This window comes from Chelon labrosus, assembly GCF_963514085.1.
Source record: "Chelon labrosus genome assembly, chromosome: 18".
Lineage (NCBI taxonomy): Eukaryota > Metazoa > Chordata > Actinopteri > Mugiliformes > Mugilidae > Chelon > Chelon labrosus.
This window is the reverse complement of record NC_140351.1, coordinates 6,449,014-6,470,972: the sequence shown is the minus strand read 5'-3', so window position 1 is coordinate 6,470,972 and position 21,959 is coordinate 6,449,014. Positions and strand designations below refer to the sequence as shown.

Genomic DNA, 21,959 nt, shown 5'->3' with positions numbered 1-21,959 from the left:
TTGTTCTAAAGTTCACGCTGCGAGATATCTCGAAGCCGTGTGCGCGCAAACTACTTCTGTGATGGCGTGAGTGATTGGTGCAAATGCTGAAAGGCCATGATTTGCTCCAGCCTCCAGAACGACTCTCGTATGATCCGTTAAGTGCAACTGAGAGAGGAGAGACGGCGTCGGCGTTGGAGATGTTATGACTCATGGCGGCGCGGCCTGTCATCTGTATGCGGAGCTCAGCGCTTCCTGTGTCGGAGGGGAAGAGGAGCCGCGAAAGGTCGCCCCAGAAACATCCCTCTGTGACAATGACAACAGAAGACGGTATTAACAGGCAGCTTTGGGTCCGCCTCTCAAATTTAGAGGTGACGCCTGTGACCCGAAACTGTTTTAGAAGCGATTGTTCTTAAAAGATAAAAAAAATAAAAATAAAATAAACCAACAGAGGAAGTAAGAAGTTCACTAAGAGTTCAGCTGCGTTTATTTTGTGTATTCACACTCCTCTAATTTGGCAGCTGGGAAGAGATGACGCGATACGGAGGGAATAATATTTCACCTTATTTCACATGCACCATACGTACGTTCACACCGCATTTACGAAACACTAACACGCCTGTGAAAGCCATCATGTAAACATTATGCATTACACATGTGACCTCTGTGTTTCCTCTTATTGCCCAGTGGGATAACATAAAAATACATGAAGATGGAGAAGGGGCTCCATCCATAACCCATTGGACAGTGGTTCCAGGCGCAGGGCAGGCCTTAACTAGCTGCCTGTTGTATACTCATGGGCAGGCAGGCTGAAATATGAGGGCTGAGGACACGAGGTCTTCCCAGAATGCTAAACTCTCTCCCTCTCTCCGCCTACGTCTCTCACCCGCTTTCTCTCTCTCTCTCTTTCTCCCCCCGCTGTGCCCTGCAACCAATCTGACGCCTAATTAATCCTGAAGGTCTTTTGTTCCGCTGAGGTTTTTCTCTTCTCTTTCTCCCCACTGCACTCCATCCATCCTCACCTCCCTCGCTCCCCCCACAGCCTGCCTCTCATCTTTTCCCCCTGCCAGCTTGGTTTTTACCCCTCCTTCTCCACACACACACACACACACACACACACCTCATTCCAGCCTCTCCCATTTTGTCTCCCCCCCAAGAGACGCACCGTACAGTCCCAGAGAGTAGGACACAGGTAACAGATGTTTCAGGATTATTATTATTATTTTTTTTTTTCAACTTCATCTTTGGGGTAATTTAGTCAAGAGTAAAATGTACGACTGTTGTTACATTTATTCCCAGTATCCTACTAATTATGCTCATACGAGGCTCCTTCGTGGTTTTATTTATGAAGGTATGCGGCACCGGTGAGACAGTGATAAACAGTAAAATGACAACAAGCTGTAGACTAATGCCAAGATGTATTTTTACAAGAACACCGCCAAACGGCTTGGGAAATGAGCTTATTTGCTTTCTATCCAAGAGTTTACATGAGAAGACTCCCACCACCGTCACGCTTTAACGGTAAATATGGGGCTAAACTTAGCAGCTGGTTAACTTAGCTTAGCAGGCATCCAGCAAAGGCTCAGAGAAGGGATGGCATTTGGACAAATCAAGTTATCTGTTTACCCCGTTTGTTCCCCCCATTTACAGCCTTTATGCTAAGCTAATCATCTCCTTACTGCAGCGTCATATAGTTTTTGGATGATGCTAAATTAGCTTTTTATCTCTGGTTACACTCCTTATGCTAAGCTAAGATAATCATCTCCTGACTAGCTTCATGTTGTTTTTTTACATTGAGCTAAGTTAGCTGTTTACCCTGGGTCACAGTCCTTATGCTAAGCTAAGCTAATCATCTTATTACTGTAGCTTCATTTTGTTTTCGGACTGAGCTAAATTAGCTGTTCACCCCTGTTAACAGTCCTTATGCTAAGCTAAGGAAGTCATCTCTTGACTGTAGCTTCACATAGTTTTTGGAGTGAGGCAGGCTAATCGCTTGCCCCATTCACAGTCTTTATGCTAAGCTAATCATCTCCTTACTGTAGCGTCATATAGTTTTTGGATGATGCAAAATTATCTGCTTATTCCTGGTTACACTCCTTGTGCTAAGCTTATGCTAAGCTACGTTCTACTGACTAGCTTCACATTGTTTTTTACATTGAGCTAAATTACTTGTTTACCCTGTTCACAGTACTCATGCTAAGCTAAGCTAATTATCTTATTACTGTAGCTTCATTTTGTTTTTGTTAGCTGTTTACCCCTGTTAACAGTCTTTATGCTAAGCTAAGGAAGTCCTCTCTTGACTGTAGCTTTACATAGTTTTCGGAGAGAGGGAGGCTAATCGCTTGCCCCATTTACAGTCTTTATGCTAAGCTAATCATCTCCTTACTGTAGCTTCATTTTGTTTTTGGACTGAGTTAAATTAGCTGTTTACACCTGTTAACAGTCCTTATGCTAAGCTAAGGTAATCCTCTCCTGACTGTAGCTTCATATTGTTCTTAGATTAAGCTAGGTTAGCTGTTTAGCCCTGTTCACAGTCCTCATGCTAAGCTAGGCTACCATCTCCTGGCTGTAGATTCATATAGTAGTGTTATTGGACAGAATCAGGCTAGTCTTTCCCCCATGTCCAGTGTTTATGCTAAGGTAACAATCTTATATTGTCTTTGTATAGAGGCTACCCTGTTTAAAAGTAAATATAGACCCTACAGTGTTGATTTAACCCTTTCAGATGCCGTCTGATGATGAAGATGGTAAACATACAGTGGCATACAGTGTTTATTGCTGATCAATTGTGCATAGGGGACATAAAGGAGACATTTGTGTCTTTCAGCTAATAAAAGACACTAGTTTGAGTCAATGCAGGCGTTACCAGTCTGATGCGAAGGCGTTCTAACACAAGAGCCACAGAGAAACACCTCTGCTCACATTCCGTCTCAGTCTCAAGCAGAGCATATCAATAACGCAGGGCATGCTGCCTCAGCTATGGAGCCGACGGGGAGGAAAACCACTCGGGGGAACATCTACAGAGGTTTGGGAGGCCCAAGGGGTCCCAGTGATCAGCCAGGCGAGAGAGTAGGAGGAGAGGGACGATCACCGTCAGGGGATGTGTGTGTCTATTTCTGTGTATTTATGTGGCACAACAACAAGGCGTTCAAAATCATTCTGGACATTTTGGCTGATTGTTATTTTGTAAAAACACCAATTAAGAGATGTTAGTAATATATTCATGAAGTCTCGATAGATCAACGCAATTTAGGTAGACTAATTGCAATATCTGGATCGACTAATTAATAAACAGGAGTTGAGGAGGAGAGCTTGTTGCTTTTCTGCAGATACGCTGTTTTTCCTCTTTAAACCAGCAATGGAAGAAGTATTCGGATCATATGAATTTATTTAAGAAAGACGACTGCTTTCAAAATCTGACTTCAGTAGATTCATGCAAGCGCAATCAGGAAATGTACTTAAAAAATAAATCATAGTACTATTACATAAATATTAAGGGATGCATTCATGTTTAAACTGCATTTTATTGTTGTAGCTGGTCGATGTGAACACACACAGTCATAGTATAATATATTCACAGCAGTGCTTAAAGAGCTTCTGTTTGAGTTCAAGCTTCAGTAAAATGAATTAAAATTTAAAGAACTGACAAGGATCAGCAAATTTGCCTCATCTGAGAACCTGACACGATCAAATGTTTGGGGGATTTTCATGAAGAGGGACCGTTTCATCTGTAGCTGCATCACACCTTTGAAGCTCTTCCGTGTATTTTGTGTGTAAAAAATCTCAGCTGGGGTCGTCAGAAATATGCAGTGCAGGAAGAAAAAAGGACGACGCTTCCCTCTGAAATGCAATTCAATGCAAAATAGATCAAAATTGCTGCTTTCCACGCGTTAGTCGGACACAATATCATTAGCTGTAACCGTTCTGTAACTGCTTGTCCTGTGGAGGGCAGCGGGTTGGCTGTAGGCTATCCCAGCTGTCATTGGACGAGAGGCGGGGTACACCCTGGACAGGTCTCCAGTCTACTGCAGGGCTAACACAGACCAATTTAGAATCACCAATGAACCTAACCAGCATGTCTTTGGACGGTGGGAGGAAGCTGGAGTACCTGGAGAGAACCCATGCAGACGCAGGGAGAACATGCAAACTCTACACCGAAAGGAACCAGTCGGTCTGGATTCGAACCTGGAACCCTCTTGCTGTGAGGCATCAGCGCTCGGTCAAGTTGCACATGGAACTGCAGTTGGATTTGAGAAATAATAATGCTGATGTTTTTTTGTGAAAGCCATTTACGCTGAGAAAGAGAATAACTCCAAAGAAGATGAAGGTTTATGAAGCACAGCCTTAGAATGACAGCACGTCTTTGACCAGTGAGCAACATTTAGCCCCAAGCTGTTTACGTCCTGATAGCTCCTGTATCATCAGACAATAATTGCCTAACAGCAGGAACTTTGTCACCAAGAAGGGAGAGGAACTAAATTTAGTCTAAACCTCTCCAACGGGGTCAGAGCATATCAAAGATGATGAGATAACACAAATAAATGAGCTGAATATTGTGCCACATCTATCGATCTGCTCATCCCCACGTGACTCCGTCGGCTTCTTAAACAACCTGACGTCGGGGTCGTGTGCGCGTCTCCGACAGAGCGGCCCACTGCTGCTCGAGGCTGGAAGGTCATTTAAAGGCCAGACATCCAGACCCCTCCTCTCCTCCCTCCTCTCCCCCCCTCCATCCACCCTGCCTGAGAGTCGGAGATAAACCTACACATGCCAGCCACACAGGACCAATAGTCGTGATTTATCGGAAGCCATTTGCTACCTGAACGCCTATGAAATTGTAATGAAGTTGATTATGCTTTTAATGAAGTGTGAGAGGTTCTTCAGAAATGATTATAGCCATGCTCTGGCTCACAGCGAGGCGCCGTGGACGGGGAAGAAGGAGGAGGGGGGAGGAGGAATGGAGGACTGTCACAAAGAATGAAGACTTAGTAGAAGCGACTTAGGACACTGTAGGGCGAGCAGAGGTGCAGACAGCAGCACCACGCTTCTTTAGGAATAGATTACAGGAGCGTTTTACTGCATGTGCGAGGTGACTCGACCTGACCAACCCCATTTCGATTCCTCCCTGCTAAGGGATTCTCCCTCAAAGCGCCATGCTGACGCGGTACATTAGATTGAACAGGCTGCAGCCTCATAGGTCATATTTTGCATACATATTAGACAGATGAGGATGACTCTAACCTTTCCGCGCACGGGGCGCTCCCATTCAGACGGGGAAACATTATTGTTTGGTGATTTCACACAGAAACCCCCCAGCGCTCTCTCGCTGCTTTTTTCTTTAAATACCACATGATGAGCTAAGTGGATGGTTAAAGGGCAGGCTGACAGTCCTGAAGCAAACACCAGCTTCCTGCTCGCGTTGCCCGTGCACACGAGCTGACAAAACTGTAATGAGATACTTTATGGTCGCACATAAGGACATTCCCATTTTTACAGCTCACATTTACAGAGGTCAGAGCTCAGGATCGGTTTAGAAACACAACGGGACCCGCTGCCGCTCTCTGATTATTATAACTGGGCCTCATTAACATAGTATACACCATTATGTCAGCTATGATGGTGTTGTATTCTAAGAGTAATTACTGCGCTTTGGGAACATCTCTAGGGTCGCAACTAATGATAATCCACAATCTAACTGATTATTTTATCAATTAGCAGACTAATTATCTTTACAAAGTAAATCAGGAAACATACATATATATATTTATATATATAAAGTCTGAACACGATGCCATACAGCCCATGTGCGGCTTATTTGTCTGGCTTGTTTTGTCTGATATACAGTTCAAACCTCCACAGATTTCCATTTATAACGACGCAAAACAGAAATTCTGCGGCATCCAACAGATTAGAGCCACATCAAAGCAGAGCCTATCAAAAAAACCACTAGGATCAGAATGTAAGTGGATTTTCTGTTTTATCTGCTGCGTAGGGTCTTAATGAGGAGCTGTTTCCTGTAATGTCTCACTGTTCTCCATCTGGCAGTTGATAAAAGTAAACCACCTCCCCGCTAATGTTGCTCTCATTCTCTGTTATATTTACACCCGTTACAACTGAATATGTGTTTGCGTGTTCATGTGCCACTTTATTTATTTATTACACAATATTTCACATTTTGCACATGGAATACACCGATCAGGCATAACATTATGACCACCTTCCTAACATTGTGTAGGTCTCCCTTGTGCCTCCAAAACAGTTGTGACTCATTAGAGAATGGACATGGTCCTTCTGAGGGTGTCCTGTGGTGTCTGGGAACAGAATGCTGTTAGTGGGGGGGTGTTTGAGGGGAGGGGCCTCTGTGGATCATCCCACAGATACTTGATCAGTTTGGGATCTAGTGAATTTGGAGGCCAGGTCAACACCTTGTGCTGTTCTTCATGTTTTTATTAGTTGTTTCTTAAGCGTTTTTGTGGCTGCATCCTGCAGGGGATGGCTGCTGCCTTCAAGGAGTGTCATTGCTATGGGGTGGGGGTGCCTGGTCTGGCCTAGGTGGGTGCTACATGTCTCAGTAACATCCACATGAATGAATGCCAGGTCCTAAAGTTTCCCAGCGGGACACTGAATTGTCACAAGATGGTCAGTGTTATTCACTTCTCCTGTCAGTGGTTTTAATGTTGCGGCTGATCAGTGTAAACCAATACTTTGCAGCAGAGGAGGCTCTTATATGTTTTTTGTCAGTGGCAAATTGAAGCTTTGTAAACCCTGAAAGGTTTGAACAGTGTCATGTTCGGCTCTTTGTGAGTAAATTGAGTTGATTCCTTAATTCCATTCCAACACTGCAACGGTGCAAGAAACACTTGACGACAGATGATCAGAGGATGAAAAGAGGCCAGAAGTGTAAGCACGCAAAACATCCACTAATCCACCTTAAGACAAGTTAACTACAGCAACTACATAAGTTAAAGCTGAAGCGTGACGTTAGTCTGTAAACAGTAAATTAACGTGTACAACTTTTGTCTATGCATGACCCCATCTGATCCCCATCATTTAATATTGTATATATAAGTTGGTGATGATTCATAAAGGCTTTTCTTGTCTATTTACATCTCCTAGAACACATGTGCACTTTAAAATTAGTAGGCGTATATGCCTGACAGTGGGAAAATATGAGGAAAAATAACTACTGGATGGTTTTAGCGAAATAAATAACCAACTAAGGAACTAGAACTAGTGTAGAGCTCAGATTGAACATTAATGCTAATATAAAATGGAAACCTCTTCTTAGTTCTGTGAAGTAGTTCCTGAGCAGTTTAGTCAGATTGTTTAACGTTTGGTTCATTGTCGCCACATCTCGGCCCAAGTTGTACAACCCTGATTGTCTGAAATGCTAATATGGAAGCGTTTTAGCGTGGATACTATAAAGTTAGCATTTTTAATGAAGTTAACCTCCTGTAAAACATCTTGCTGTGCGTCACTTGGCGATGCCCTCTGAAGGATTGTACACTCTTCAGCCTGCCTGAATAAACACTCCACACAGCTGAATCTGCTGGCAGTGATAAATGCAGATGTTTTATCAGGCTATTTGCACGCCGCCATTCACGGCGATAATCACAGATGATACTGTGACTACAGTCTGCTGCCGTAGCTGTCACTATGTGTGTGTGTGTGTCGCCGCCGTCGCTGTCCACATGATGAGGATGTAACACTATCTGCAAGGTCTCCAAAGCTGCTAATCAGCTCCTCTCTAATGTGTTGTTCACACCTTCTCCCTCTCTCTCCCGGAATCGGTGGATTTCTCAGACAGGGGTGCTTGGCCGGGCGACCGCTGTCGCTAATTTGTTGTGGCAATATTAATTAATGATCAGCCTGTCACAGCTGTTTATATTGAGACAGATTAGAAGTGGGAGAGATTAGACAAAGAAAACAATCTGCGAGAGGCTCAGCGGATGACAGGGGTCACCTTCATGTGTCTGAAATCATATTCAATTTGCCGCGGAGGAGGCGGGGAAATTACTCCACTTGACCAGTCGCTATCCTCCTCTATCTGCGACGCTTCACGTTTAGAGACGACTAAATCAAATCACCTCGGCAAACCAAACCACGCTTTGCAGTCGCATTTGATTTCGGCTAATACGATGACAAATTAAAATGCTCTGTTATTCTGTTTGTGCAGCCAAAAGACAGAGAAGCTTAATTTTTCATCTGCTGGATTTTTATGCTTTCTTTCCCCCATTAACCTTAATTTCCCTTCAGCTCTGACGCCAAACACATTTCTCTATTCATATGGAGCTTAATGTGAGGTGGCAGGGTGCAGCGCGCTGACCGCTGACCTCCGCGCCGTCCCTCCTCGCGGAGCCGCCGGCTCTCCGCTTGCCCACAGCTGCACACAAGTCTCAGGCACAGTCGACTTGGCAACACCGCAGTGCGTTGTGACGGCGAGTGGAGATTAAGTGGCCAATCAAGGCCTGAACAGTGGGGTAATCATTCCACTTGGTAAAATGGGTGTCAGGATTACTCCGGCACTTTCTCACTCCAGTGTGCAGGCTTTAATAGGGCAAAGACATTTTCTGGTAACTGGAGTGTTGTGGAAAGGATTTAAGAACAGCTTCCTGCCGGCTGATTAATAATAAAGACTAACAGCTGCGTTTAAAAGCTGATTTAACCTTGAGGTTGCGTTTAGGGACTGAACAAAAAAAAAACGTGCGGAGGAATGAGGGAGTCAGTAAAGAAATGTACTGTAATATACTGCACTACTGCTATGCAATAGCATGAATTATTGATTGCATAAAGGGACAATCTTGCTGTTAAATAGCCCTTCAAAGTGAAAGTAAATTTTTTATGATTGCGTTTCGAAACCAAGGCCGTTGATCCCTAAACTTAACCACAGACGTGACCCACCACATGATGCACAAAACTATCATAAAAACTAATTAGGAGGACTATTTGAATGCACTGACCAGGAGACTGGGTTGAAACTGTTGCATGTTCCTGGATCCCTCATATGATATACTGTACACCGATCAGGCATAACATTATGACCACCTTCCTAATATTGTGTAGGTCTCCCTTGTGCCTCCAAAACAGTTGTGACTCATCAGAGAATGAACATGGGCCTTCTGAGGGCGTCCTGTGGCGTCTGGAAACAGGATATTGTTAGCCGGCGTCCTTTGAGGGGAGGGGCCTCTGTGGATCATCCCACAGATACTTGATCAGTTTGGGATTTAGTGAATTTGGAGACCAGGTCAACACCTTGTGCTGTTCTTCATGTTTTTCTTTAGTTGTTCCTAAAGCATTTTTGTGTGTGTTCCTGTGTCAGGCTGCATCCTGCTGGGGATCAAGAAGTATCATTGTTATGGGGTGGGGGTGACTGGTCTGGTCTAGGTGGGTGCTACATGTCTAAGTAACGTCCACACCAATGAATGCCAGGTCCAAAAGTTTCCTAGCAGAACACTGAATTGTCACAAGATGGTCAATGTTATTCACTTCTCCTGTCAGTGGTTTTAATGTTGTGGCTGATCAGTGCAGCGCTTTAAGAAATAATACTTTGAGACCTTACTCTGAGATATATATGCTGAGATCAAACTAAAACTGAATAATGAAGGTTTTAGTTTACTTTGTATTTGCTGTTAATACAACTGATTATACATTTCACCCCTGCCCATCCAAATAATTAATTTCCATACAGTCCCTTAAAGAAACGGCCTTGCAGCTGCAAAGTGTGAGCTGTTGAGCAAGGCAGCTACCTTCCCACCAAAGCCTGCAGCCTAAACGGGCGTCTCTTAGCCACGAATAAGAGGAGCGAGGAGAATGTAAGGCGAGATATCTCCGCTGAGTACGTTCTCGTTTAATTTCCCTGGGTAAATAAAGGTTAAATGAAGGAATAGAAAATGAAAGTCCTTGCTGGAAGATAAATAGCTCTTTAATGCCAAGCAAAATGTGGCCCAGTGCCTTATTTCTGCTGTGATTGTTAAAGTCAATTCCCAGAGACATGAGCGTGGGAGGGATGGAGGAAAGTATAGACTACAACTGCAAGGGGACTTCACTGCATTGAGTTGACGTGTACTCGTATGCCTTGTCCTGTCAATCTATTTAGTTTATTTTTTTTTAGTATGAATGTGAACCCAGGAAGGTCTGGGAAGGATTCAGCACCTTAAATATTTCACTGGAGCCAGATGGATTATGGAGTTACCAGCCCTCTAGTCCAGCTCAGTCTAAGTTTGGCAAACGAGTACAAACCCTCATCCTCATGTTTCACTCCGCTAACTTCATACAATATCCTCAAAATGTGTCCGGTCTCCCTCTCCCTACCTTCATTCTCATCAGTCACTGTATTTTAATTTAAATATTGGATTCCCACAAATTTTCAGCTCAGTGTTTGTATTCTGGAGCTCAACTACCATATTTGTATGACTTACAATTCAATCGCTTCAGTTTGGGCACAGTTTGAAAGATGCTGTTTATGATCCTGTCTCTTTAAGGCTCTTACTCTTACCACTTCCGCTTCCAGTTAAATAAATCAAACTTTTCCCAAAGCCAGTTGGAAGGAGAGCTACGACGTCCTTGCCATTTCTAAAATTGACAAGACAAGCCTCTTGTTCTGGTTTTAATTCCGTGATGCTCTCGAGAGTTGAGACAACTTCGCGGATGGCTTCTAGCGTCTCTTCCTCCGTCGCCATTGTTGCTATGCTGTTGAACTACAAGCTTCGCTGGCTGGACTACAAGCAACTCGGCATGCGAGTTCTGCGTCATCACTCAACTGTTCGCTGATTGGCGCGGTTACACGCAATCGCGGAAGTGCAATTTGGCCAGACTCCGTGCGAGACCGAAATCAAATTTTGGGCGGAAACGTAGGATGGTAACGACCAGGCTAAGGAGGACGTGAAAGTTTTGCAAATGTGTGGACTAGCTCTTCCTGCTGATGCCGCTCTCTATTTTACAGCTACCAGCATGGTTGATTTGGATTTAGGATCCAGAGTCGAAGATTGTGTTTCTCTGCGCTCAACATTTGCATTGTATATCAATCAGCTGTATCAGACGTCCTCAATTCAACTTGGTTCCATGCAACCAGACTTCACTTCTTTGCCTATACTCAAACTTTCTGAACAATATTCAGCATTTAGCAAAACAGGCTCTTTAAACATAAAGCTATTCTGACGTCTGCTTTATGGAGGAGAATGACTGAAACTGAGTTGCTGCCCTTAGGATTTACATTTGCAGAAGCATTTTCAAGGTTTCGAAGAATGACAATGTTTAACATAGACCTCCTACATCATTATCATGATATAACAAGCTGCAAAACGATCTTTTCATCATGAAAAGGCTTTAATGTATATATATATATATATATATATGAGACATCTACACAGCAAAGCTTTATTCTGCAACAGGTAAGAAGGGAACTCTGAGGAAAGAGAACAGCCTGAGCTGGCAAACAGAAGTTGGCATACGACCATACCTTCAGCACTACCCCAGGGCGACCGCTGGCAACCACCCCCGCATTACGCATCGCATCTGCAGAGTAGTCAACCACTGCCCATGCAATCAATGCTTGGCAAGAGGACTGACTCACATGTGAACACAGAGAGAGAGAGAGAGAGCGAACGTGGGCTGGAGGGCTTTGCATCGGCATTAACCGACAGCTCAGACATCACTCCCACAAACACACGTTTATTTGCGCGTGCGTGCATTAATAGCGTTTGCACGCCTTTGTCCTTTACCAATGAAAATATAACGTTTCTCGGGCCTGGCAGACGGCACGGCTGACTTTCAAGAAATTCCACAAGCGAGGCGCTCTGTGGAACTAAACGGGTGCGGCAAATCCTCTTAAAATCCTTTTAGACACCGTGGCAGTAGGGAGAAAAAGAAAAAGTTTCTCCCAGGCAAACATGTGCAGGTTTGTTGGGTTGATGTCGTGCTCTGGGGAAGGACACTCTCGCCCGTTTATTTCTTCAAGGCGAGAGAAGAGCGCTAATACAAAACGCACGCCGCGCGGCGCGTCGGCAGAAAGAAAAAGCTTCAAGGGAACTCTTCGGGGAGAGGACTGTTTGGGTTTGAACGGCTTAATTTTTCAAGACCTCGAGAGTGTGGTGTTTTACGCGTTGTTTTGTGTTGTAACAGGAGGAAATTTAAAGTTTTAACTCCAGCGACTAATGCCAGCGACCTGGACAGCTTGGATTTAAACTTCCTCTCTATGAAAACAAAAAGTAATAACAACTAAAATCAGTGTGACTATCTACTCAGGGCAGATTTACTTTGGATGAAATTCTGCAGCTGCGACGAAGTTTCCGCGCGGCTGTCAACAAGTGCCAGCCAGTCCAGCCGCTGTGTCTTCAGGCTCTCCAATTTCCTCAAGTTTCTCAAAAAAACTAGTTTCCTCGCTCTGATTGCTATTTACAAATTTGGGTAAATGAGCACGGGATTGGTCTCAGTGGTTTGTTTGTCGATTTGCTCTTTGCTTTTTCTATTTCCTTTGGGCAACAGATTGAATTAATGTTTGTAGACACTGTGATGCCACACATGAGGAAGCAGGAGATTTTGCAAAATTACAACCCCCTCCCCAATTACAGCTCTACAAACACATGAGACTGTGAAGAAAACTCATTTGGCTCGCGATGGAGATTTCTCGTGTGTCAGAGGCGCGAGGACAATAATTAGCTTAATTTACATGCTTTTCTATTTAAACAGACCAGCAAACAGATATTGTTTACTCAATATTCGGGCTTTGCAGAGCAGGGAAGCTGAGGTTTGTATTTTCTCTATAAACTCTGTATTTGACACCAGATAAATGCCAGCTTGCTTGAACGTGTCTTTATCAGCGCTGCCGCTATATCTCCTTACACCCTGCTCTCTTTAGCTCCTATCTGCTTTCCTCTTTAATTACTTGTTGGAAGGTGTTTTCAGTTTCGCTGCGCGCCTGCTGTTTTGGTCATTACAGGCCCCTGTAGGAAATGGAGTGGCTGCCAAAGAAGCTTAGCAGAAGACAGGCGCTGGGGATGTGTCTGTACTCACCTGGGGTAAATGAGGACAACTCTTCCTGCTGGCTTTGAGGCCTGTCCTCCCTTCAGGGGCCGTCCTGATGTTGAAGAGGGCCTGAAGAGCACACTGGGCCGCCTGGGTCTTGGCCAGCTTCTTGCTGCGCCCACAGCCCTCAAATATCCGCCCGTCCACCCGCACTGCCATCACGAAGCTGCGCAGTCGCCGGCCCTCGGCTTGCTCCGAAAGGCAGGCGTAGCGCAAACCCGGCCGGAGCTCGTTGAGCAACGCCACGGGGCTCTTAGGGGCATCGGGCTCTGGAACAATCCCGCCCAGTCTCTGCTGAGCCTGCACCATCAGGTCCAGCGTGTGACGAAGTAGTCGTCCGTGTCTCAGGAGCTCGCTCGACAGCAGCTCGCTTTCGGTCGCCGAGCCGCAGAGTGAGAGGCCGTCGGAGCACGGCGACGACTCGAACTCCTTAAAGAGCGTGTCAGGGAAGTCAGCCTGGTCTGAGGTGAAGTCGGCCGAAGGGTTTGAGATGTTTCCCATGGCGAGATGGGCCTGAGGAGCGTTGGGGAACTGGATGAAGGACTTGAGGGCCAGCTCCGCAGCCCTCATCTTGGCCTTCTTCTTCGTGGGACCCGTGCCTTCGAAGGTAAGCCCGTTGACCTCCACGGCGATGGAGAAGACGGGAGCATGGACGGGGCCTGTCTGAGACACCATGCGGTACTGCAGGCCCGGCCGGAGCTCGTTCAGCTGCACCAGGGCGTTCTTAGGAGCCTCGGACCAGGACAGTTTCTTATAGATCAGTCGGAGCTGACAAAGGTGCCCGTTGTTGTCTTCCTCCAGTGGACGTTTCCTCTTCAGACCCGAGCTCCCACTTTTTGTCGAGTCGGAGCAGAACAGCGACTGGCACTCTCCAGATCCTATGGAGCGATCCTCTAAGTTGCCGATGTTACGGTTTTCCTTTACCTCTGCACTGCTGGTGCCTGAATTAACAACAAGAAACAGCGTCATTCAAAGTGTTCAAATAAAATCAACAACACTAAACAATAAAAAACACTAAAACAAGAATGAAAAAGAAGCAGCGCGACGCGTTTATATTGGGTGAACAAAAGGAATCAAGGAACATCTCTCGAGGCAGATTGAGCCACTTGATGCACAATGAAATGGTAATGAAGACAGCTACAATCATCTCCCCGAGCCGAGCCCACTTCATACCACACGGCTCGATCGTATTTAAGTATTTTAGAACCCAAATACAAATCCCCTAAAAATGGCGATGTTATCTGCCAAATCATCCTGTGATCTGCCTCCAAATTGGTTCCGAGTCTGCGTCTTAAGTGGGGGGAACATCGGCCCCTGTGGCCAACGCAGAGCATCAATCCTATTTGTAAATGGGGAGGGGGGCGGGGATCGCGTCGAGAGGCAGACGCTCCCGAGAAAGGATGAGGGAAATGTCTGTGGCCCGCTTTATTTCACACTTCTATCCTCCGTGAGAAGCAAAGTCTGAACAGCTGCGATACGCTCTTCAAACCTAGTTACTGGGAAGTGGTGGCGTATTGCATTTCTGATGGGAAATGAACAAAAATAGGGCGTTCGGATCTCGCCACAGGAATTTTAATAGTGGAATGGGAGATATTCACTGGTGGGGAGACTGTAGCTGTAGATGATAATGTATGCAAGCGAGCACGTAGCTATCTAATGACTTATTTATCGTGAACACACTTATAAAGAATACAGATTTTAACACACAAGCTGACACCCATGCGTAATCAAAGAACTCGTTTCCAGAATAATTAATTATGCGGGGCGACAGAGAGATCATTTCCATATTAGGCCTGTCACCGGGAGAGTTAACGCAGTGTGCTGACAGTGAGAAAGAAAAGAGGCTTACTTAAACTGTCCTCGTCCTCTGTGCTGCTGGTCCCGGGGCTTATGTACTTGAAGGGAGCGATCAATGCTGACAGCATACTGACTTTCTCTGGAGGAGAGACAAGAGACACGCAGAGTCAACAAGAGGGCGGCGGCGGCGGAGATGTTCTGATTGTTCTATCTATTAAAGCCGCAGATCGTCGTCGACCCAACACGGGGACAGAGTGAGCAGGAGTTTGCACACAGGGCTGTTCCTCAGTCGTCATGCATGAAGATGGCACAAGAAAATAAACTGCACACTGCATGCAGCTACATTTTCATCCTGACCTTCTTAGACTTTGTTTGCTCAAACTTGGATTCACAGAACAGTTTGTAAAAGCTTAAACAGCATAGGTTATTGCTCCTTATATAACCGGCGCACTCCTGAAATTGTCTCATGAGGCAGCCCCGTTCTCTTTTTCATTCACAAAAATGCAGCGCAGCAGAGCTCCGAGTCCACGCTGCTGGAAATCACCAAACAAATTTAGCAGCCAGTAGTGGCCAGAAGATTGAGAACGGATAACATTAACGGGGCTGCTGTCTAACACGTTACATTGCTAATATGAGAGGAGAGGAGACGGGATAATATGAAGTCTGACGGAGGAAGCTGTAGGACTGAGGGAACCTCTCTAGGAACTCTCTGGGGCTATGCATCAGCAGATGTTCCCAGAGTCAACAGAGAACCCCTCAGCCAGGTGACTCAGCCAGAACCAAGGGGTTTCTGGGCTCCAGATGGAGGCATGGGTTCAAACCCCACCTCTGACATCCACCTAGGGGAGTTGTGGTGCAGTGGTTAGAGAAGCAGCCCCAAATGTCCATGGCTTAGGCTTGTTACATACTCCGCAAGAAGTGAGAGATTTGTTCTTGCTCCTAGGGCTGCGAGAACAAGATAAAAGTTAATTTTATACTTCACGAGAAACTCAAGTGCCAAACTCCGGGGGAAGTCCTCATGCGGCCCTCCCACTGCAGCATAGGTAACACACACGCTAAGCATTGTGGGAGATGCGGCAATTTTCTTTTAGTTGCCGGACACCACCTGAGAAAAAAGTTCTGCCCGGTTGATGTGTCGAGCTACGAGAACAAACCTCCTGCTTCTCGTGGAGTATGTAACAGCCTTTCTGTGCCTTGAGCCTGCACTTAATTTCCCCATGTAGGATCAATTCAGTATAAATTATTATTACTATTATTTCATACTGGCAGGTCTTTGCTGCTGTCTGCTGGACGACACCAAAACACAGCGATTTCGAAAAACTTAAATTCAGATACAGGAACAGACAAAAAAAAAAGAATGTGTTCTGTATTTTACTTTGTCTTAGTTTGATGTTAAACAATTTAGACGTTTCAAGTTTTCTATACACCCCACCCCTCCAACATCTCCCACGATAAACTTCCTTTCTTCATCAGCGCTAACTTGTCGACAGCAGAGCTCTCTCCTGTTCCTCCCTGGGGCCGGCTGCTGTCCAGGTGTGCGTGTTGTTTACAGTATGAAGCCCTATTAGGGCCATCGCTTGGTCTGGTGCTCTCCATGCAGCGCTGAGCAGAATTGACAGACCAGTCTGGCTCCTTAATTAAACCTCCTCTCTCTCCCCAACACCGGCTAATGATCAATAAAAGAGAAAGGTACGGCAGAGAGGCAGAGGAAGAAACAGTGGTGGACAAGCGAGAAGAAGCACAAAGAGGCGACGAAGTAGGAGAAAGGAGGAGGAAGAAATAGAGCTGGAGTGATTTTATGCTGGTGTGGAGAGGGTCAGAGCGCGAGGCAGAGGTCGAGATGTCCTCCAAGCTCTTCCCGCACTCGGCAGCAGTTTAACACGGCTAAATGCTGCATAAATGGAGCACCACATTACGGGCGCAATAAACACGCTTTGATAAGAGTGCAAGGTTGCGAATGAGCTCGGCCCCCGGTGCTCTCGCTCTCTCTTTTTCTCACTCTCTCCTGTCGCAGCTCAACAGCACTAGAGGGGTTCAATGAGTCACTGTGACACACATGGTTACACTCTAAACACTGAGGCTGGAGCTGTGCTGGTCCTTGTGGGCCAACACCACAATACGAGCATTTGCATTCTGACCTAATTATGGACTAAAGCTCAACAGAAGCAGCAATTTGGCCGTAAATGAATCCCTCGGCCAACACGGTCATTATACGGAGCGTTTTCAAATCAGTTCATATTGTTTTTAAAGCCACTACAGCCCATTTACAGTAAGAAAAACACGGCTGTTTACAAACGCGGCGAAATTAGAGGTCTTCGAGGGTCCGCTGGCTGGTGTGCAGCACATCTAAGCTCATTCTTGCATTTGTACACAAAACGTGTCCAGTTCCTTTGTAGCGTGAAAGACAAATCTTCACATCAAGCATGAAATTAGAGAGCACAGCGAGGCTGGCAATTAACACACAGGAGCCCAAGCTTTCCACGCTGGGGCCCCCGAAATGAATGTAATGTATATTTGATAATCGTGTTTTGCCGAGGGGTCTGAACCACCCACTCAGCAGCTTCTGCCAGCGTCAAAGGACCCACGGGGCAATGAGATACCAGGGTGTGGTGTAAACAGATGAACGCCGTATATATATGATATGTCGCAAGCTTTAAAATCAGAAGCTGCTACAGCATGAGTAAATGTGTTCTCCTAGGGGACGTCATCTACAAGGTTTAAAACATTACAATATTCTGATCTTTACTGCTGTCACATGTATATATAGATCTGTAGGAGAAACATTATCAATCCTCACTCCTCAAACATGAATAGTCATATACAGTAAATACATGTGCTTTATTACTTTAGCTTAAACATGTTAGCGTGCTGACATTTGCAATTTGGCACCAAATACAAAGTACAGCATGTCGAATGTCCTTGGCTATATTTTACCTGATGTAAAGTTAAGCTTGTTGCGTACTCCGCAAGAAGCGAGAAATTTGTTCTTGCTCCTAGGGCTGTGAGAACAAGAAAAAAGTTCGTTTTGGCCAGGAAACTTAAACTTCATGAAGAACCTCAAGTGCCGAACTCCGGGTAAGTCCTCATAGGGCCCGCCCACTGCAGCTTACATCACCCACGCTAAGAATTGTGGGAGATGCGGGACATGGACTCTTTTCTTACTATTTTCGGATGTCGGCCAGATCTCTCCGCCCAAGAGAGATTAGTGGTCACACTGCGAATATTAGCATCAGGGAGCTGACAGAGTAGCCGCAAGGGTTTCTGATTTCCCACATTAACCACGGCCACTTCCAATTTCTGACCAATCACAGAGTAGTTGCTGGACACGACACAAGAAAAAAGTTCTGCCAGGCTGATATGTGGAGAACGAGTTGCAAGAACAGCCTTTAAGTAGCTGTAAAAAAGATCTTATGACAGTACCTTCAATTAGACTTCATAATCTAAGATATAAATTATGTAAATATGTGGATTTTGAGTCTTAAAAGTCCAAACTGGTTGTCAAAACGGCATGAATCCAAGAAAAGGAGACTCTGGAAGTTGCACGCTTACTGATATTGAGACAGTCCAACACTTCAGCACACAACACTGTAAGTATTAGGACTGTTACAGTGAGTTTAGTCTGATTATTAGTTCGTCTTCAACGCAGAGGAGTCGTCATTGCGTAAAAAGTTCTTCCTTGGTGGGCAACACATCGGTGTGGTGGTTAGCACTGATGCCTCACAGCAAGTAGGTTCTTGGTTCAAATCTGTCAGGTTTGACTGGGGCCTTTCTGTGTGGAGTTTGCATGTTCTCCCTGTGTCTGCGTGGGTTCTCTTCAGGTTCTCCAGCTTCCTCCCACCATCCAAAGACATGCTTGTTAGGTTAATTGGTGATTCTAAATTGGCCGTAGGTGTGAGTGTGAATGGTTGTCTGTCTCTCTGTGTTAGCCCTGTGATAGACTGGAGACCTGTCCAGGGTGGACCCCATCAATGACAGCTGGGATAGGCTCCATCTGCCTCACCTGCCTCTGTTTGTGTCCTGCATTAGGGTCCTACCTCACCATAACCTCACCACCAAGACCTTACACTGCAGTTTGTGCATACAGACCTATAAAAACTAAATGTCGCAGATTTGCATTAATATATTAAAAAAGAAAATACAGCTGTGTTGCTAATTAAAATCAGCACAAGCTACAAATCGTACTAAACACCTTCTACGCTAATTAATGTAAGATTATAGTTAACAATGTCTTTTCTAATTAGGTCTTCACTGTGTAAATCTTAACTTAAGTGACGACAGGGTTAAAGTTGGAAATGGGTTCTTTGATATCGTTTCAAAATGTGAGTTAGTATTTGAAGTTTTTTAAGGATTAATTAAATAGTCCAAAAATAAATAACAGATTAATTTTTTTTAAATAAATGTAATTATTTGCAGTACTAGTACAACAGTCCCTAAAAAGGCCATGACAAAAAGAGGAAACAGATTCAGTCCACTATCCACTGTGTCTGCTGGAGTGTGCCGGACTCGCTGTACGGCATGAAAGCCCGAACAGACCCTTTTATTCTGTTATTCAAAGGGATTTTTATTTGGACGAGCCGAACATTCAACAGCCAGAATAGAGGTTTTTTTGTCTACAGAGCTCTTCAGGTCTGTGTAATTTCACGCAACCCTCCGAAACAATTCTTTTCGCTCTCAATGGAGAGCGGTTCACCTCAAATGTCTCAGGAAGTGGCTATTGAGGAGAAAATATCACCGTGTTCATTTTTATTTTTTTCAATAACTCCGATGTTGACTCAGCTGTGCGGAGGTGAGCCGTGAGGTTTAGAGGTCATCCTCAAAACGCCGCCTGTTTTGTGTTTTGTTTATGAAGCAGAGCGAGAGCAGTTTACAGCGTTTACTGAAACTTAGAGCGTATTTTCAGCCGTGTGACTGTTAACTGAGGGAGTGGTCGGCTATAAATGACACCACGAAGAACGAATGACATCGATAACGAATTCATTTTAGCGGCTTTATCGCTGAAGCTGGCGACGCACTACATGACTTTCACAGTCTTCACAGATTTTTAAAAGAATGAGGATCACACACTTAACAACTGTGCCTGATGAAGGAATCACAGACAACATCATATGTCAAACCAACTCCAGCAAACTCAACGCATCAAACTCAGTGCTTCCCATACAATGCTAACACTATGGCGGCCCGCTAGGGTCTAATTTACTCCACCATGGTCTCACAATGAATCGGAAATATTTTTGAACGTTTTCAAGGCATGGAGATTTACAATTATTTAAAGAGAGTAGGTCAAAACCCAAGGAAAAGACGTAACGTGAAGTAGCTTAACTTTATAAGAGCTAGCTCGCAAAGTTAGGTTGAAATATAACAGTCTTCAACAGCATTATGTTTAGTATAGATGTACATGGACTGCTATTAGTTGCTAAATCCAATATCTGCGTTACTATAGTAATTTAAAGACGTACTGACACAAATCGCATGATCTTAATTTGTGCGCCATGTACTGAATAAATAGTTTAAATACTTGGGATAGCATCATGATTAGGCGCATTTATTAAGACGTAGAACCCCCCCCCCCCCCCCCCCCCCCCAAATGCTTGTGAGGGCGACAGTTGTGGTTTGCACAGAAACCAACATTATAAAGGTTCGCTTTGTCGCCACTTTCCCGCCATTGTTGTCGATATTCCCGCCACTCCCCGTCGTCTTCTGACGCTATTTCCTGTGTCCCACCATCTCTCTTTTTCGTTGGCTGTTGGCAACACATTTGTGTAACCAGTAATCAGTTCACACCACCCGACTGCGTCCAGATTTGGTTCAAAAATTTCCAACAAGTATGATTGAGTGTGACTGAGGACGGGCCTGGTCTGTTCCCCTCGCACACTAACAGATTTTTGTGCCGACTACCCATGCAGATTGTCCCCAGCTAGTGCAGACTGCTGCAGACTTCCGTAGGTAAAATCTGGCAAAAAGTAGTGTGTGTCCTCAGTTTGAGTAAGAGTGAGTCCATACGGGCAGCAGCAGATTGTAAAACCAACTGAAAGCGGCTTCACTCAGAAATCATAAAGCATTTCATCAGTAACTTCACAACCTTCAGACAAAATCTGCTCTTTTTTCGTGTGTTTGTTAGCGGTGATAGAGGGGAAAATGTCCCACTTTCTGTTCACCGGTTATGTCCTCCCAATGACCTCAAACGAAGTGAGCAAATAAAGAGCCGACCCTCGTCCCTCTCTGTGAAAGCCTCCCTTCAAAGCCGAGGAGGAAAATCCGGCCCGCTGTTGAGTTCATCAAACGTTCCACCGATCACCTCCGCTGACGTGGACGCCCGTTACCTTAGCTGCCCTTCATGGTATCTGTCATCCATCCCTTCTCATTCAGCTGCGGGCCTCGAAATGAACCAGACAATAGCCTCGGCTCACTACGTCCACCCCACCACCACCACCACCACCACCCCTCCCCAACTCCCAACTGCACCGGGACACGGTGAGAGGAGACGTCGCTCATTTGTTTCCACCGCACAAAGGCTGGGAGGCGGAGGAGCGCCAGGTTAGATAGGAAGAGCCTTGGCAGATGGCCATACACTCCTGATAGTGACAACACTGGTGATGGTGTCCATTCACAATGAGCTGCAGAGGAGTCGCTCTCTCTCTCTCTCTCTCCCTCTCTCTCTGTCTGTCTCTTTGCACTTCCTGCATCAGTTCTGAGGAGAGGGTAATGAGCCCAATCAGATTTCCCCATGGCTCAGCATAACGAATGGGTCAGATGAGCGACGGGAGACACTATTGAAACAGGCGCTGGGGGAAATCATTGACTCGCGCTCTCCCTCTCTCTCTCTCTCTCTCTCTCTCGCCCCTCTCTCACCACCTGCCTTCTCCTCTCTCCTTCCTGTCTTTATCTTTCTCTCAGCGTCTTCCCGAGACTGCCACTAAATGAGTCTGCGTTGTTTCTCCACAGCTCTTAAAAACCTGGTTCCTGTCACGTTTCCTTTGCCCCCTAAGCCACATAAAGATTTACGCATAGAAACCTAAAGCTTACATGAAAAGCCCAGTCATGCGACATCACTCACTCATACTATCAGAAAAATATTCAGCCATGTTGCAAAAAACTAGCAGTAGCAAATTACAGGTAAACAAGCTGACTGTTGCGGGTGTGCGCGGCGCTCAGAGATGACA

The 21,959-nt window shown here is 45.3% G+C and overlaps 1 protein-coding gene across 1 annotated transcript in view; it reads right to left on the bottom strand.

Moving 5' to 3' along the window:
* The window catches only part of adarb2 (adenosine deaminase RNA specific B2 (inactive)), a gene marked incomplete at both ends in the record, with an annotated part of 187,748 nt that overhangs the window by 51,201 nt on the left and 114,588 nt on the right, over positions 1 to 21,959 (bottom strand). Inside the window, 2 exons of the mRNA XM_084565603.1 lie at positions 12,991 to 13,943; positions 14,852 to 14,938. Coding sequence (XP_084421729.1) covers positions 12,991 to 13,943; positions 14,852 to 14,938 — 1,040 coding nt within the window. The remainder of the gene's footprint in view (positions 1 to 12,990; positions 13,944 to 14,851; positions 14,939 to 21,959) is intronic.